The sequence below is a fragment of the Chlorocebus sabaeus genome, chromosome 1 (genome assembly GCF_047675955.1).
Source record: "Chlorocebus sabaeus isolate Y175 chromosome 1, mChlSab1.0.hap1, whole genome shotgun sequence".
Classification (NCBI taxonomy): domain Eukaryota; kingdom Metazoa; phylum Chordata; class Mammalia; order Primates; family Cercopithecidae; genus Chlorocebus; species Chlorocebus sabaeus.
This window is the reverse complement of record NC_132904.1, coordinates 99,435,208-99,455,071: the sequence shown is the minus strand read 5'-3', so window position 1 is coordinate 99,455,071 and position 19,864 is coordinate 99,435,208. Positions and strand designations below refer to the sequence as shown.

Sequence of the window (19,864 nt, the reverse complement as noted above, 5' to 3'; positions counted from 1 at the left end):
ATGTCTCTACTTTTTTCTTAGGGACAAAAGTGTCATTCTGACTATGAGCTGGCATACAAAATGTTTCTCATAGTAACCTAATGAGCAGTAGAAAAGCTTTCTGTAAAAATTCCCCAAAGTTGGGCAAATGTGGAATTAAGAAGGTGTGTGTGTGTGTGTGTGTGTGTGTGTCTGTCTGTCTGTCTGTCTGTCTGTATCAATTACACACAATACTTATGTTTGCCAAATACTTTCTGCCTGATGGCTTGCTGGCTCAATAAGAATTATTGTAATTGACATTTTTATTGTTTTTATGTGAATATTGCTAAACACTTTGAAACAACCTAAAGCCTCAGATTTGAATTTCTCTTGTGTGTCTATCTATTATTGCTGGAGAATCAGCAACTGTTTTCACAGTGCCAAAATAAACGTCGAACAAACTCCAGTATCATTAATTCAGAATTTAATCTTTTTAGCTATCACACATTGAGCATTTCCCATTTTCCAGGTGCTTTGATATGAATAATGTAAACAACAACAAAAGCTCATTGCTACTGCAGTTATTGAGCTCTTATAATGTGCCAAGTGCTTTACAATTGTATTCTCACACTAACCCTATAAGACTAGTTTTATTATCCTCACTTCACCTTGGTAAAGGAGGGCTCCTGTCAGGATGTATGCAGGCTTTTCCACATCTGTTGGGGCATACTGGTACTGCTAGTCTCAGTTTGCTGGATACATGGAAGCCAGACAGCCCCAATTATGTTCTCCATCACAGTTAGGGTGCCTTTCATCATGTCTGGAATTCCATCATTAGACATTTGGTTCTTTGAAGCTTGGAGGCTTGTTATCCTTTCAACAATTACAAATACAGCAGGTGCAGTGGCTCAAGTCTGTAATCCCAGCACTTTGGGAGGTCAAGGCAGGCAGATTGCTTCAGTTCAGGAGTTTGAGACCAGCCTCGACAACATGGAGAAACTCCATCTCTACAAGAAGTAAAAAAAAAAATTAGCTGGGTGTGGTGGCATGCACCTGTGGTTCCAGATCCTCAGGGGGCTGAGGTGGGAGGATCGCTTGAACCCAGGAGGCAAAGGTTCTAGGGAGCCAAGATTGTGCCACTGCACTCCAACCTGGGTGAAAGAGTGAGACCTTGTCTCATAATAATAATAATAATAATAACTACAAATATTTGCAAGAAGAACAAGGCCTATTTTAAAGTTTCCATCATTGGTTGGTGGTAGTGTAGGGAGGTTAAGACAGCTAAGGCTAATGTTCTCAGATGGAACCTTGAAGCAAATCAGGTCTCTGGAACTCTCTTCCACCAGGAGATTGCTTCAATTTAAAGCTTACCTCTGCCTGCGATGGCTCCAGGCAGACCACCCAATAGATAAGACATCCGAAGCAAGTCCCATAGACCCCACACGTCATTGTTTCCTCCCCTACATGCCACTCATGCCAAGCTCTCCTTTTAAAAGCCCCTGTCTTCTGCCTGAAGACTGAGGTGGTGCCCTCAAGGCAGGAACCTGTACTGACTCCCCTCAGCTAGCTCTGAAATAGGGTCACTTTCTACCAGGACTCCCTCCTTTTAACTGGACTCTGCAAGCAGTGAGCGACTGGACTTGCACTCCATTACAATATGATGGTTCAGCTTATGATTTTTTGACTTTACAATGGTGCAAAAGATATATGCATTTAGTAGAAACTGTACTTCAAATTTTGAATTTTGATTCAAAATTCTTTATTATAAAATGGGCTTTGTGTTAGAAGATCTCACCCAATTTTAGGCTAATATAAGTGTTCCACGCACTTTTAAGGTAGTCTGGGCTAAGCAATGATATTTGGTAGGTTAGTTGAATCAAATGCATTTTTGACTTATGATATTTTCAATTTATGATGGGTTTATTTGGATTGTAACTCCATTGTAAGTTGAGGAATATGTATACACACACATACTATATGTATGTGTATGTAGTGTGTGTGTGTGTGTGTGTGTACGGAGGAAGGTTATCTAAAATATCTTGAGATGTTACAGTAATTTTTTTCTTTTGCGAAAAGTTTTTATTTCCCAAACATTATGTAATAACATTACACTCTGTTTTTGTATATTACTTTTTAAATCAGAGAATTTGCTTTTTTAAAAATATGTAACGACTTCCACTTTAGTGAATTAAGGTAACAAGGTGAGACTAAGTTGTTTAAAAATAGACATTTGCTTCATTGTTTAAACATTAGGGATCCTTAAATATAATAAAATTGCTTGTTGTTAAAACCACTAAAGCATTTCTCCATTTTTCTAACTTGTTTTCATTTCTATTATTCACTACCAAACAATCTAGATTTTTTTTCCTTTTTCAAAGACATTTGGGAGGGATTGGGCTAGAATGTATGTTCTATTCCTGGTTGTTTTCTCTTAGAGTATTTGGTTAATTCTGGCCAAGGTGGACATTCAGTAACCACTCTTTTTTAACCAAACACACAAAAAAATTAAAATTCTTTAGGAGGGGAGTCCAGGAAATTAGGACTTGACTTTCAGATGTTATACTCCAATAAGAACCAAAAATAATTTATTTTACTTCTTGTAAATTCTTTTAGTAACTTTTGTGGATCAACCCAGTATGAGTATAGCATCTCTGAAGAGCGTGCGATTCAAATGTTGAAAGTAAATGACCTCCTAAGTTGCCCAACCTTTTCTTTGTAGCTACAGCATCTAAAATGAGCTCTTCTTTTTTTTGTTTCACACCTGTGGATGATGCCATGACTGCACAAAAGTAGTGCTTAAGTTCAAATTTAGAAGAAATTTAGCTTTCCTTTCTTTCTTTTTTTTTTTTTTTTTTTTTTTTAAATGGGGCCTCCCTATCAGCCCTAGGCTGGCCTTAAACTTCACTCCTGGGCTCAAGAAATCCTCCAACCTCAGCCTTCTGAGTAGCTGAGACAACAGACATGCCCTGTGCCCAGCTAGCTCTCCTTTTTAAGACCATTTAAGCCCAGTTCATGAGGTTATGAAAGACAAAGAGAAATCAGAAGGTAGAACAAAGCAACCATCAGAGAGTGTCTACAAAAAATTATTACTTCATGCACTTGCAGAGTCAAACCACTTACATTTTAGAAAAATAAACATACCACTAAGTGCCATCAACAATGAGTTTTTACTATACCCTACACTGAAGCCAACATCTTGATCTTAATGGTTCTTCAACTTCAGGATTTTTCGTAATTTTAATTCAACTCAGATGACCAGTTGTTCATGTTATTCCTAGTCTGGGACCTCCCTGTGCTTTAGTATCTGGCTGTTCATAGACATTTTTGGTTCCCGTTTGGGTGGCATTTTGAACTCAAAAACTGATGATGACCTATATTGTAAAAAGTCCCATATTGCTAATGTCTGAATCAGCAGTAAATACATAATTTTAATTTAGTCCGGTTTTGTTTGTTCATTTTATAGGTTTTCAAATTTCCCAGTGATTTGGAAGACTTGTTAGAACTGTTTTTAAATACCAGCTCAGCCCAGCCCTGTTGTGTTAAAGATGATCTGAAACCACAAATCATTTCACTGTGGTAACCAGAAGGCTTGACTTTGAGTTTAACAATTAACAACTGATAGAAGGACTTGCGTTGACAAGCAGTTTGCCAACACATTACGACGTGATGACACATCCCTATCACCATCTAAAAACACTTTTCCATGAACAATATTCTATAAACCAGCAGTCTGATTATTTTCTTAATGAATTAATGTTTATTTTAATCTTTGGAGGAATTTTTATTTATTTCTACTTAAGAAAACTACAGAACATATAATAGTATGTTCTCATGAACCTTTCCGTGTTTTTTTATTTTGTGCTGATTATGTTCTCAAATGGAATGAGAAACTAGTAAAATATTACAGTTGTTTGATAATAAACATTATTTTTAAAGTTGAAAAATAGTAGCATGTATTTATTTTTGTTTTTCATTAAAAAGGTTTTTTTTTTTTTTTTTTTTTAATGGGTGAGGTAATATTGTAATGATCCTAAGAAAAAGGCCCTCATCTTACCCTTCATTTCATTTCCATAGAGACTAGCATGGTATCCTATATGGCTGATGCTCAATTAATATATTCATTAAATTGATAGATAAAAAAGCTTCTTCTAGTTTGAAGTGATAACATTTCTACAAATATGTGAAAATCTGTAAGAACAGTTAGCCTACTCGATTCTTTTTCTCCACTTTCAAATGTTTCATAAAATGTCATTTGTTTTCCAGCTTCTTAAGCACTTCTTATTTATTATCTAATGAGATTTTAATATATTATGAAAATTTATTTGTAAAAACAAATGCTTTCTAATAAACTAACTGTTATAAGTTTAGTAGATGAATCAAACTTTTTTGGATAATTTTTCACTCAGTCTCAAAATTAAATATTATGATACATGGAAGCAACTTAAAATAAATTATTGCTTTGCATTTCTGATTGAGCACAAATCTAATCCTGAACTCACTGGAAACAATCTATTTGAAAGGGTATATTTGGCAGTATTTTGTTTGGATAAAGGCATATAGTAAATTTCCCTCAAATGATCACGTATATGTTGTAGGCTTTTCTGATTTTTCTCTAAGGCACTGGCTACTCTAGATTACATAGCATTTTACTCATATGTTAGAATACCCATTTCGTGTTCACCCTAAAGCTGTATTCATGCTCCTTCTCTTTGTCTTAATATGTTTCTGACCTGAGCATCATTTTCTTTCTGACTCTTAGTCACTCAAATTAACTTGCATTTCCAATCATTTATTTAAAGAAGTCCAATAAATCCAAAGATCATGGCCTATATTGCTCTACCCATTTGCTTCCGCAGGGGACCAAAGATGGCACTTTGATTTCACCGTACTGAATGTGTGATGTTCTGAAAGGAATAATAGGCAGAGGCTCCTATGACTATTTTCCTGAGTGGTTGGACCAAGAGTACTTCTATTATTCAAACTTAAAATTAAAAATTGAGAAACTTGAAATTGGCCTACTGTAGCCCTAGTTTTCTTGGGCACTCCCTGAGGTGTAGGAACCAAACAGCTCAGCTTTTAAGAAAATATCTGAGAATGGAAAGGGTGGAGGTTATAAGTAGACAGGGATGGTGGTCAAGAACATTGAGTTTTGAGTTATTGGCCTGGATTCAAATCATGGTATCGTTTATAAACTATATGACCATATACAAGTATTTAACTTCTCAGTGTATCAGATTATTCATATGTAAAATGGAAAACAAGCTTTCTGACAGCACCTATGTGGCTATTGTAAGGATTAAATGAGATAATGCCTTTTAAACCTAGAATGCAGTAATCCGTGTTTATGCTAGCCATTACAGTTGTTGTGTTCCAATGTAATTCTTCTACCTCTGTCTGGATCTGTAGGGAACTTATGCAGGACTACTTATTCGTTGAGAGGTCTTGCCAGTGTGTTTAAATTCCAACCATGGGGCTCAATTCTGTGGTTGTGCTATAGCACCTCCAAGTCTTCTAGCTTGGTTTTGGTCCAATATCGTGGGCTTCACGTAGACACATGATATCTTTCTGTAGTTACTCTAGAGAAAATGCAGTTTATACTATACCAGGCTGTAGTAAACATTCTACAAGCAGTACTAAGTTTCTCTTTATGGAGGTAAACATGCCATCTTGATACACTTATTATTTGAAGAAGTAAAAGTAGCTAGTTTCTTACAGAAGGAAAAAAAAAACATTTTTGCTAAGTGAAGTAAAAAATGTACTACTCTCTGCTTCTTCCCACAGCATCCATAAATATGCAGAGGCCGTTTATTTTGCCAGATAGGTTTTGAGACCCTGCTGAAACAAGAGATGCTGTCATTTATATTTCCCTCAAATTCTACCACAAACCACACTTGGGAGGGAAAAGAAAAAGTCGCCATGTAAGCATGTTTACCTTCAAGTGACTAGGAAGTGGAAACCTATCCATAAGTGATGACTCACCATTGCAGGCCTATAAAAGTAAAGGTATTTTCTGCGGAAGGACAACAGTCACCAGGCATCACCATTCAAGATGCATCCAGGGGTCCTGGCTGCCTTCCTCTTCTTGAGCTGGACTCATTGTCGGGCCCTGCCCCTTCCCAGTGGTGGTGATGAAGATGATTTGTCTGAGGAAGACCTCCAGTTTGCAGAGGTAAAGTATCCTGCCAATCCTGATGATGCGGTTGGTACATCTCAGAAATGTCCTTCTCTTTGAAACGCAGTTCATTTTGGTCTCTTTTCTAGCGCTACTTGAGATCATACTACTATCCTACAAATCTCGCGGGAATCCTGAAGGAGAATGCAGCAAGCTCCATGACTGACAGGCTCCGAGAAATGCAGTCTTTTTTTGGCTTAGAGGTGACTGGAAAACTTGACGATAACACCTTAGATGTCATGAAAAAACCAAGATGCGGGGTTCCTGATGTGGGTGAATACAACGTTTTCCCTCGAACTCTCAAATGGTCCAAAATGAATTTAACCTACAGGTAAATCATAGACTATCTTTCTTGCATATTTGTTAGCTTTTTCTTGTAGTATTAAATGTCTAATATTAAGTAGACCTTACTATTTAATCGGCAGTTAAATTCCAGAATAGCTTTAATGTGGTTGCCGAGATTGCCTCATAACATCTATTATTGTCACATTAACCCAGCATGATTTTTTAGTGGGCATCTCAAAGTATTTCTTTTAGAAATGAAATCAAAAGAGAAGTAAAAGTAGATTAAAGAAAATTTGCAAACGTAGTGCATTAGGTGTATTTATCACAATAGTTCTAAAGATGAAGAGTTCCACTCTTTCTAGAAACTTTACAGAGCTATTTCATTTATTTGGGCTTTATCAATGTAATCCAAACTTTTAGCATGCAAAATAAATTATATTAAACATTGGAAAAATTTTAATTTAGGATGCCACATGGTCAGATATTCGGAGATACTCAAATGTCTGAATTTTTGACTTTTTATTCTGGTATGGCATCATAATTAATACATTATTTGAAACAATAAGCCTCTAGTAGAACTTTCAAAGAAATTATTGCATTTTGAATTGAAGAGCAATATACCAAGAAAATGTATTCTAAAATAGCTGTCACTTTCCAAAAACTTAATTGAAACTTTCTCTGTTAAATAGAATTGTGAATTACACCCCTGATATGACTCATTCTGAAGTTGAAAAGGCGTTCAAAAAAGCCTTCAAAGTTTGGTCGGATGTAACTCCTCTGAATTTTACCAGACTTCACGATGGCATTGCTGACATCATGATCTCTTTTGGAACTAAGGGTAATGATGCACATTTATTTTTAAAACATTTTTATATTCTAATTCTTAGTTGGTTCCATTTTAAAATTATTTCTTTCAGTCATTCATTCCTTTTTAAAGCATTCAACACTAATTTACCAAACACCTGTGCTAAGTACTCCTGGATGTGATAAGACTCCTAACCCTTGCTTTTGTGTGTAGAGCATGGCGACTTCTACCCATTTGATGGGCCCTCTGGCCTGCTGGCTCACGCTTTTCCTCCTGGGCCAAATTATGGAGGAGATGCCCATTTTGATGATGATGAAACCTGGACAAGTAGTTCCAAAGGTAATGTTTCTTATAAAGATATCATTTACGTGTTGTTAGATTAAACAGTGAACACACTGGTATGGAAGTTAAAACACATAAAAGTTAAATATATTTGGTATTTGACTATATATTCTTAAATGAAGTTTATCTTAGACATATTAGTGTCTCTACAAGTGGCATTTCTACAAATTGATATTCAGTATTAAAAAATGAACAAAATCTACTTAATCTGTCACTGTGGCTTGAGGGATACTAATGAACTCTGAAGTAGGACCAAAATGTTTATGTTTGTCAGCCAACATGTTATTACTGCAAATTACCTTTTGGCATGTTGAAGAAGTACAGTTTATTATAAATATATAACTAAAAACTACCAGGGTTGGATCTATGGATCATACATGAATTAGATGTGAAATGAAATAATTTTTTCCTTGGTAGAAATATGTTCAATCAAATTTCTGTTTCCCATTATATAAGTTGCTTGATTCAGTCTTGTCTTATATGATAAACACCATTCTTAAAAATCTAGACAGAGTCTTACCCCAAACAGCATGAAACAGACAAGGTGGCAGTTGTATTTACAAGAGCAAAATGAAATTGCATGTTGAATGAAATCAGTTAGTAGTTGAATCTTCAAGTCTCAAAATAATTGGGAATGTTAATTTAGGAAGAAAAGCCATAGATTGTTCTAACTAGGACTTAGTTATGACAAGTAGAGGTTGTCTTCATAGACAGCTGATTTTATTATTCATTTAAACAAGAAAGATTATTTTTCCAAAGAATAAAACTGGGCCTTACATGTTCAGTGTTTCAACTCTAATACCTAGAATCTGTCTGTGGAGGGAAAAGTGAAAATTTACATATTTATGTTCTGGGTATTTCAGAGGTAAGAACGGTTTCAGGAAGAAGGAATAAGATCCAGCATTGTTAAGGCAGAATCACAATAAGCCTCAAATGTAGGTTCCTTTGTAAATTCTGGGTTTGAAATACTTAACTGAAATGAATGAAAACATCCACAATCCAGTCTGGATTCATTTTTCAGTGGAAGGCCAAGAGCAGTACCCATTGCTAGTCATTCGATGAAGAATTGGCACTCAGATTATGCGACCTCTAGTTGCTCTCATGGTCTTCAAGATTTGCTAGGTTGGTTCATTTTCTTCATGCACAGGCTGCAATAGCAAAGGAAATTTAAGGTCAAATGGAATCCACTGGCTCTAGTTTTCAGGTAATCTAAGCACAAGTAACAACAATCCTATTGCCTTACACTTCTTATTTTTCTTTTAGTGTTTTATTCTCTTTTTTCCAGTTTGAAATACCTGTATTAGGAGGCTCAAAATTGGCAGACAGAATGCTTAGAGGGAATAATGTAAATACAGTGACATAGTGGTCTTCTAGAGTAAAGATGGCTAATCATGTCTAGAGTTTCTGTTTCTCCAAACCCCAGAGTCTAGAGACGTTCTAGAAAGAATCATTTGGTTGGAATTTGCTCCCAAGAGTATACACAGAGAATCTATTTAGTGCATCCTCCATCCTTGGTACGGTCCCTTTGGGTGCTGCCTCCTGATTGGAGGATGTTCTGGGCAGAACCCTAGCTAGGTACCACCCTATGTGATGTTCCCCCTCCTCGTTTAAGGTAATCTCTGTCCACTTCCCTCACCTGACCTGAGAATACTAAGAGCAAATCAGGAGTCCTAGTGTCTTCATGGTAAATCCTTATTAGTTACTAATTACATGAGAGTAATCTGTTGACATTCTAATTGTGTAGGCAGCTATAATCAAAAGAACACTAAATTATTTATAAGAATTAAGTCAATACTTTGAATCTTCCTTCAAGCAACTGAATACTGATATTAAAAAGTAAAAGAGTGAAGAAAGAGAAAAGAAAGAGTATAGAGCGAAGAAAGAAACATACCAAATAGATAAAATGATACTCCTTTCATTACCTGGTCACTGGAATTCCTTTTTTTCTCATTGTTTCTTTATTTTCTTACAGGCTACAACTTGTTTCTTGTTGCTGCCCATGAGTTCGGCCACTCCTTAGGTCTTGACCACTCCAAGGATCCTGGAGCACTCATGTTTCCCATCTACACCTACACCGGCAAAAGCCACTTTGTGCTTCCTGATGATGATGTACAAGGGATCCAGTCTCTCTATGGTAACTCAGTTATAGAAATAGAATATGATCGGTTATAAAAGCAGAAGAAATCTATGCATTTATTTTCTAAGTAGCAGTCAAGCTGCATAATGATGTTTTGGTACAGTGAAGAGCATGTATGACAGAGGTTTCATAATACTATAATACTGTATTTTTAATGTACCTTTCTTATGTTTAGATACACTTAATACTCACCATTGTGTTACAAGTGCCTGCAGTACTCAGTACAGTAATATGCTGGACAGGTTTGTAGCTTAGGAGCAATAGGCTGTACCATATAGTGTATATGTGTAGTAGGCTATATATCTAGGTTTGTGTAAGTATACACTACGATGTTCACCCAATGACAAAATCTCCTAACAACACAGTTTTCAGAATGTATCTTTATTGTTAAGCGACTCATGACTCTACTAATTGAATTCACCACTGCCAATGCTGCTTTCTTGGTTTTGTTACTAAAACCTAGGAAAACACACCCATTTTTTCTTTCCAAATCTAACTACCCACTCAAATAGAAAATACTTAATTCTCCAATTTTTTGCAGACTATAACTCCCTGTATCTGTATTTTATACATTGCAATGTGCATTTGATACCCTCAAAACACCTCTGCAATAAGAAAGAAAAATATTTTATTCCCCATTTAACCAACGAAGAAACAAAGCCATGTAGAATTTAAGTAGCATACCTATAGTAATATGGTTGGTGGTGAAAGTGAGTTCCTAAAGCTTTTAGAAATTCCAAGTACTCTTTCAACTAGTCCAATTTGGCACAGTAGAAACCTCTCAAGTGGCCTGTGGTAGTTTTTAATCAACATCTACAGTAACCATTGTAAAAAAAAAAATTCTTTCTTTTCACTTACCCCCCAAATTTTCAATAATATTTACAAAATAATTAAACCTCAACCCAAATATTTATTTATAGATGACCTGTTATAAATAGAGTTAAAGCCACAGTGCACAGTCATCAGTGTAAACATTTCTAGAGCACATAGTTCAGCAAACTTGCTCACATCACCCAAGCCATTCTTTTCCCTTCTAAATTTGAATCTATCACAGTAACTAGCATAGCCATGGGCATGAACTTGAAGATGGCAAAGGAAATTTGCAAATTTATTTTGCAGTTATTATTTCTATATTATTATGACTCAGGGACTGATAAAAGAACTAATATAAACTAGACAGAAAAAAAAAAAAAACAGTGTAGGATTATTATTGCGTACTGCACCCCCATCCCGTCTGCACTCATGGGAGCTGGTTGGAAAGTTACCAACATTTGGCAAATCACATAAGTGCTGAAGGCCTGACTTGTCGCAGTTGAGATACAGCTGCACTATGGCAAACTGGTGAAGCAGCATTAGCTGATGTTGACAGCTGGTAAAATAGTCAAGAGGAGGAGGCGAGATGAGGGCTTTCGCAGGAGAAATACACCATCAAAAATGGCTTTGAGGGGAGTCTAGTTTTCAAGAGCACTCTGTCAATAGATTGTGCAAGGTGATTCTTCAAAGTCTGTTGCTTTTTTCCCCTCATTTTTATCATCAACCTCAAGAAACCTAAGTTTATAGTTCTAAAGAATCTCAAGAGGTCTTGAAGGATGGAAGTGGAGGGGAGGAAGGAAGGAAGATTACATGGTACTTGCACCATAATGTAGGAGCCCCAGGACCCACTGCTTTTCCTGGAGAAAACCCTCTCCCACTGTCCATCAGCAGATCAGCCTGTTGTGCTGTGACCCAAGTTTTCAGTAATGTTACATTCATAACTTTTCTCTTGCCTTTCACAACTGCAGGTCCAGGAGATGAAGATCCCAACCCTAAACATCCAAAAACGCCAGACAAATGTGACCCCTCCTTATCCCTTGATGCCATTACCAGTCTCCGAGGAGAAACAATGATCTTTAAAGACAGGTACTCTTGAGATTCTTTCATAAAGTTTGTATGCGACAAACATCTGTGAAGCTGTTTCTGCATATCGCCAAAACATCCTGTCAGACTTCCAAAGGCAAAGTTAACAGTAAAAATGGGCAGGCAGCTTACTTCCATATTTCAGACCAAATAAATGACTGACGGATAAATGTTTTACTTTTCAGTGTACAACCCTGGCGTTGTGTAGCTTGTTTTTACATCTCTAGTTATAGTCTTTCTTATAAATATAACCAAGAAAATCTAGAAATCCAATTTATTTTAAAAACAGACAAGCATTGAAAGTAATTGCTGTATTAATAAATGGTTACTCGTTAGGCCCATGCGGATTCATTTTGGCATGGAGAGACTTTGATTCTGGATACATATGTTGGAATTTGAGGGACAGAATGAAATGAACCTAGAAATGCAATATAAAATTTTAATTTCTACATTATTCTAATAAGCATATTTGTTCATTCATTCGTTCATTGATCCCTCATCTGTGATCCAATAGCATGTTTACCCCTCTGTTACAACTCTAACTACATTGTACTCATGGGGCGGGGGTGGTTCTCATGTATCAGTTTTCCCAGGCCATGAGACCATGGAAAACATAGTTCATGTAACTCATATCTTCTCTCTGGAGCCCAACACAATGCCTGGCAAATTTGCTTGCCCCTAGCAAGACACCCAAAATTGAGCAAGACAATTTCAACCCACAAAGAACTTAGAGGCCTCACAAAGGCTCTGCGAGATTTCAAAGTTGAATACCTTACACTAGTTAGGATAGCACAACTTGTCACTGGCACTGAAAGGGTAATGGAATTTTTTCCCCTTCACAGGTGGGAGGTATTGGTTGTATCTAACTTATCTGTGTTGATGTGGAGAGAAGTGACTAGCAGGATAGAAATATAGCACTTAAAAATGTGACAGAAAACTCCATTTTACTTTTGCGTTAGATTCTTCTGGCGCCTGCATCCTCAGCAGGTTGATGCGGAGCTGTTTTTAACGAAATCATTTTGGCCAGAACTTCCCAACCGTATTGATGCTGCATATGAGCATCCTTCTCATGACCTCATCTTCATCTTCAGAGGTAAGCTTTCCACAGAGGAGGCCTTGCACAGGACCGGGGTGGCAGTGCTGAACTTGATGCCAATAGAGATTCAGTGAAATGATCACCACTGAAAATATACCTAAATTAAAGACCAAGTATTAAAAAAATGGAAGCCAGAAAGTACCTGAAACCATTCTACCATGAATCTCCAAATTGAACATATAAAAGGTCTACATTGTTAGACTTGTCATATCCACTCTTTCTTTCATATGAATCATGTCAGTGTTTTCTTAGTTCCTCTTAAAAATTGTTTATTGAGAAAATGTTATAACAATATATATTCTGAAAAAGTGGAAAAAATATTATGAATCATTCTTCCTTCTGAATAGTCAGTTTATTTCATTTGTTCATTTTCATTATGTAATACATATTTTTAAATATTTATTTTCATAGTACAGATACATTTTTATATTCTATTGCTTTCCTTGACATAAAATTATGACCAATTTCCAAATTGTTACTTTGCCTTTATGACCATAATTTAAAATGACTACATAACTTTCTGCTGACACTGTTTCTACTGTTCAACTATTTATAATATTAATGTTATAATAAACCTACTTTTCAGAGAAGAAAATAACTTTCAAACTGGTATAAAATTTGAGTTTTCAATCTAATTAACTCTTCCTACTGTGTTGTTTATTCATGTAGAAATTTTAATGTTTTTTTTTACCTAGCTTTAAACTTAATATTCAGAACCAATAAACTGCCAAGTTAATTGTGATATTTGATTAGCTATATTCATAACTGGGAAATTAAGATCCTAAATTTTATTTTTTTGTTTCAAGAATGCTTATATTTTTATGTTTCATAAACATGACTATAAATACTAAATATTTTATTAATATTTCTAAATGTATAAATGGGCCTGCCCTTAAGCACATGTCTACATATGTAAGTCTTAATAGATTTCCCTGGGTAATAAAACTGTTATTTCACTCATTCCAGGTAGAAAATTTTGGGCTCTTAATGGTTATGACATTCTGGAAGGTTATCCCAAAAAAATATCTGAACTGGGTTTTCCAAAAGAAGTTAAGAAGATAAGTGCAGCTGTTCACTTTGAGGATACAGGCAAGACTCTCCTCTTCTCAGGAAACCAGGTCTGGAGGTATGGCAGCAGTATGTACTGACCCATCTGTGTCATAGCCGCAAACTGCCTCAAACATCTGTCACTACTAGAAAGTATTCCTGCACACTATTGTAAATGTCATACTAGTCATTCATTTTTATTCCATGTCAGCTCTTTCAGGCAGCCCCTCAGACATGCATTAAAAGTCTCAAGCTCTCTTGAACACACACACACACACACACACACACACACACACACACACACACAATACTCAAACATTCCTCTTCTCAAACATTCTTTTCTTAGCCATTTGTTATGCCTCTCAACCATCTTTGGCACCCCCTCTTTCTTTCTTTTTTTTTTTTTGAGACTAAGTCTTGCTCTGTTATCCAGGCTTGAGTGTAGTGGCATGACGTTGGCTCACTGCAACCTCTGCCTCCTGTATTCAAGCAATTTTCGTGTCTCGTGTCTCAGTCTCCCAAGTAGCTGGGATTACAGGCATGTGCCACTACACTCAGCTAATCTTTATCTTTTTAGTAGAGACGAAGTTTTGCCACATTGGTCAGGCTCCTGGCCTCCAGCAATCCACCTGCCTCAGCCTCCCAAAATGCTGGGATTACAGTTGTGAGCCACCGCACCCGATCGACACCTTCTCTTTCTAATCTTTCTCCTGTATTCTCTTTCTTGTCACTCTCTCTTAATTTACATGTAGCTCCATCTTCCATGGCCAAAGAGGATACCAGCATGAGTACAGGAAAAGATTGGTTGAGAGAGAAAGCCCTCCTATCTGCAGAGTTAGCTGATCCACTCAAGAGGTTGACCAGGAAGCTGACAGGCCCATAGTTTATAAAGTGAAACTTTCTGAAGGGCAAGTGAAGCTGGAATATTTAAAACATATGTAAAGATTCAGGCAGCGTTGACATCAACAACATTTAGGAGTCCAGATTCAAGTCTATATTTGGGAACGGGAATATCTCATCAGTACCCTGCATTCGAAATGTTTAAAATGGAAACTTTCCTCCATCTCTACATACACACAGTTACACACACACATGCATACCCACACACACGCACATACCTGTATATATCATCTTTGCCTTCTGACTTATTTCGACAATGACATTTACAACATTCTAGAAATCACTGCCAGCTTCTACCAGGTACTGCATTTCATTCCCTACCCTCCATAAGAAGTATATGGTTCAGTCAGGATTAATTGCTTACTGCAGCTCAGATATGCTGATCTTTTATATCCCCTTACGCTTCTCTTATGCATTTTTTTTTTTTTTTTTTTTTTTTTTTTTTTTTTTGCCAGGAGATCCTTTCCTGCCTCTCTCCCTCTTGAAATTCTGCCCATTGTTTAAAGTTCATTCAAAATATCATTTCATCTACAAAGTCTTCTTTGATTTCCCCATTCAGGGGTTATTGCCCGGTTTCCTGTACCCCCATGGCATTTCATGATTACTCTCTCATGCTTCACTTCTGTTGCCTGGTGTTGCAGTTATGTGTATACACATGCCTTAGTTTTATTGGTAGTTCAGTGGTTGTTTTACTTGTTGGAACATACCTTCAGGATATTCAAAAGCTCTCATCAGTAACAGTAGTGGCACCTTATGGGAGCCTGTTTTCCTAGGCTAATTTTAGGATATGTTTGCTTGGTTAGGGTGTGGCTGTGGGCAGGGGAGAAGGAGCTTGAAATATGCAGTTATGGAAGGGGAAAACTATGCTTCCCTTCCCACTTTTAGTATTACCATATGCCCCTACAACTTTTTACTACAGAAATTAAACCTTAAATATTTTTGTAGCCATTACTGTATTTAGCAAATTGTCTTACACATAGTGGGAAATCAATAGCTAATTGTTTGATGCACAAACATGCATTTATTTCATGCTTAAGAACACGTTCCTAATGACATACTTTTATAACAGATATATCATTTGTGAAATGGAAATGAGCTTGTAACTCTCTTTAAAAAGATGGCCTTCGGGCAAGTCAACAAATACTTATCAAGCAGTCACTGTACACTCAGGATTCTCATTCCTAATGTTAAAAAGCTACCAGACATTTTAAATGGACTTAAAATTTTTAAATTCTTGTCAATTTTGAAAGATGCTATTGTATCTATTATATTATTTCTAAGGTACTTTCTAAGAAATATAACTGACTTAAGAGTTTTTTCTCTTTAAATAGATATGATGATACTAACCATATTATGGATAAAGACTATCCAAGACTAATAGAAGAAGACTTCCCAGGAATTGGTGATAAAGTAGATGCTGTCTATGAGAAAAATGGTAAGTAGTTACATTGCATTGACTTTAAAGAGGAGCTTCTGTAGCCCCTGAAAACTCTTTTCTCTACAAATCATTTTTAGATAGGACCTAGATGTGTTAATAAATGTATGGCAGTTAAGGAATTAATCGTTCCTGTGTGACTACCTACAAAGACAGCAAATCAAAAATATAACATGCCGAGAATAAATAAGAATTTTACTTAATGATTGCTAATTCTATAAATACGAGATGCTAAACCTTCAACACTACCGTAAGCTACGCTTAAAGATGCAAAAATGCAAAATATATTGCCAGAATTCAAACTGGGTGTGGAGTGGGAAGTAATTTATACATAAAGACTCATAACTACCATAACTATGTAGTGACTTTTTACTTTAATTATGTTCTCAGCCTTTTATTTTTATTTTTATTTTTTGACAGAGTCTCACTCTGTCACCCAGGCTGGACTTCAGTGGCATAATCTCAGCTCGCTGCAACCTCCACCTCCCGGGTTCAAGAGATTCTCCTGCTTCAGCCTCCGGAATAGCTGGGATTACAGGTGCCTGACACCATGCCCGGCTGATTTTTGTATTTTTAGTAGAGATGGGGTTTCGCCATGTTGGCCAGGCTGGTCTTGAACTCCTGGCCTCAAGCGATTCACCCGCCTCGGCCTCCCAAAGTGCTCAGATTACAGGCCTGACTTCACTGACCTCCTTTAACTATGAAAAAAGATATTATTGATAACTTATAACAAATATCAGTCTAGGTGCGGTGGCTCATGCCTGTAATATGAGTACTTTGCAAAGCAGAGATGGGCGGATCACTCGAAATCAGGAGTTCAAGACCAGCCTGACCAACATGGCAAAACGCCATCTCTACTAAAAATACAAAAAAAAAAAAAAAAAAAAAAAAAAAAAAAAATAGCTGGGCATGGTGGCATGCACCTGTAATCCCAGCTAGTCAGGAGGCTGAGGCAGGAGAATCGCTTGAATTTAGGAATCAGAGGTTGCAGTGAGCCAAGATCACTGCCAGTGCACTCCAGCCTGGACGACAGAGTGAGACTCTGTCTCATATACACACACAAAATGGATAATCGGCCGGGCGCAGTGGCTCACGCCTGTAATCCCAGCACTGTGGGAGGCTAAGGCGGGTGGATCACGAAGTCGGGAGATGGAGACCATCCTGGCTTAATACGGTGAAACCTCGTCTCTACTAAAAAAAAAAAAAAAAAAACACAAAAAATTAGCTGGGCGTGGGTGGCAGGCGCCTGTAGTCCCAGCTACTCGGGAGGCTGAGTCAGGAGAATGGCGTGAATCCGGGAGGGGAGCTTGCAGTGAGCCAAGATTGCACCACTGCACTCCAGCCTGGGCGAGACTCCGTCTCGGGGAAAAAAAAAAACCCCGATAATCCAAGTAGCAAAACTGTCTAGGAAGATTCACACCTTAAAAGAACAACTAAAAAATAAAAATAAAAAGATAAAAAATTTAAAAAGGAACAACTATGAGCAATACATTAAAGCACTAATAGAGTTTAAAAAGAAAAAGGTTGAGATTCCTACAAATGGGATCTAAGAGATTGAACCGTTAATATTAACTGGATTAAAACCTTATTATTTTCAAACTCTGAAATTGTCTTTATGCTTTTTCCTGTAGGTTATATCTATTTTTTCAACGGGCCCATACAGTTTGAATACAGCATCTGGAGTAACCGTATTGTTCGCGTCATGCCAGCAAATTCCATATTGTGGTGCTAAGTGTCTTTTTAAAAATTGTTATTTAAATCCTGAAGAGCATTTGGGGTAATACTTCCAGAAGTGTGGGGTGGGGGAAGGAGAGCTATCAGGAGAAAGCTTGGTTCTGTGAACAAGCTTCAGTAAGTTATCTTTGAATACATAGTATCTGTATGACTATGGGTGGCTGGAACCACATTGAAGAATGTTAGAGTAATGAAATGGAGGATCTCCAAGGAGCACCTGATTCTTGTTGCTGTACAAAAGCAATGGCTGATGATATTTCCCACACCACAAATGGGACACATGGTCTGTCAATGAGAGCATAATTAAAAAATATATTTATAAGGAAATTTTACAAGAGCATAAGGTAAATCACATTCATATAATGAATAAATCATTCTTACTAAAAAGCATAAAATAGTATGAAAATGGAATTTTTGGAGAGCCATACATAAAATAAATAAACCAAAGGAAAATGTCTGTAATAAATAGACTGTAACTTCCAAATAAATAATATTCATTTTGCACTGAGGATATTCAGATGTACGTGCCCTTCTTCACACAGACACTAACAAAATATCAAAGTCACTAAAGACAGGAGACAAAAGAGCAGCGGTGAGAATAGTAGATGTGGCCTTTGAATTCTGTTTAATTTTCACTTTTGGCAATGACTCAAAGTCTGCTCTCATATAAGGCAAATATTCCTTTACATATTATAGAGGATAAAGAAGGATGATATCTTTTTGTTAAAATATTTCAGGTTTTTCAGAAGTCACACATTACAAAGTTAAAATTGTTATCAAAATAGTCTAAGGCCATGGCATCTCTTTTACATAAATTATTTGATTATTTAAGGCTAACAGTTGCATTTTAACCCTATTTTACCTAGCTAATTATTTTAATTGTTCAGTTTGCCTTGGATATATAGGCTATTTTCTAAAGACTTGTATAGCATGAAATAAAATATATCTTGCAAAGTGGAAGTATATATATATTAAAAGAGAGACATCCAAATTAAAAAAAAAAACACACAGTCTACTAGATTGTGATCCCTTGAGATACGGAACGATGCCTTTTTTCTCTGCATTTAAAAAGGTCCCCTAGCACTTCCCACAGTGCCTATTGATACTTGGGTAGGGTGCTTGGCACTTATTGAATATATATGATTGGCCATCAAGGGAAGAACTATTGCTCAGAGACACTGTTCATAAAAACTCAGGCAAAGAAAATGAAATGCATATTTGCAAAATGTATTAGGAAGTGTTTATGTTGTTTGTAATAAAAATATATTTTCAACAGACAATTGCTATATGGTACATTTTGTCTTTAGGTATAATTTCAATTTTCCTCACCCAAAGAGGGTTCATTGACAATATTTTTATTTTTGGAGACAGAGTCTCGCTCAGTTGCCCAGGCTTGAATGCAGTGGTGTGATCCCAGCTCACTGCAAACTCCACCTCCCGAGTTCAGGCGATTCTCCTGCCTTAGCCTCCCGAGTAGCTGGGATTACAGGTGTGTGCCATCATGCCTGGCTAGTTTTGTATTTTTAATAGAGACGGGGTTTCATCATATTGGCCAGCTGGTCTTGAATTCCTGATCCCAGGTGATCTGCCTGCCTTGGCCTCCCAAAATCCTGGGATTACAGGTGTGGGCCACTGCGCTGGACCCTTCTTCCTTTTTTTTTTTCTTTCTAAAAAAAGATGTTTAGGCCGATGCAGTGGCTCATGCTTATAATCCCAGCACTTTGGGAGACCGAGGCTGGAGGATTGTTTGAGCCCAGGATTTCGAGATCAGCATGGGCAACATGGTGAAACCCAGTATTTACCAAAAAAAAAAAATTAGCTGGGGGTGGTGGTATGTGCCTGTAGTCTCAGCTACTAGGGAGGCTAAGATGGAAAGACTGCATGAGGCAGGGAAAGGTCAAGGCTGCAGTGAAATGTGATCACACCACTGCACTCCAGCCTGGGTGACAGAGCAAGACCCAGTCTCAGAAGATGAAGAAGGAGAAGGAGAAGGAACCAGGTCCCAGCTACTCAGGAGGCTGAGGCAAGAGGATCACCTGAGCCCAGGAGGTTGAGGC

General features: G+C 37.0%; 1 protein-coding gene across 1 annotated transcript; it reads left to right on the top strand.

Moving 5' to 3' along the window:
* The first annotated feature begins 4,167 nt into the window (after positions 1-4,167).
* MMP13 (matrix metallopeptidase 13) lies at positions 4,168-19,084 on the top strand. The gene is made up of 10 exons (XM_038005276.2): positions 4,168-6,127; positions 6,220-6,461; positions 7,105-7,253; positions 7,434-7,559; positions 9,535-9,696; positions 11,481-11,598; positions 12,555-12,688; positions 13,658-13,817; positions 15,970-16,073; positions 17,705-19,084. Exons 1-10 carry the CDS (start codon positions 6,008-6,010, stop codon positions 17,803-17,805), a joined length of 1,416 nt encoding a protein of 471 aa, XP_037861204.1. The 5' UTR covers positions 4,168-6,007; the 3' UTR covers positions 17,806-19,084.
* Positions 19,085-19,864: the final 780 nt, after the last annotated feature.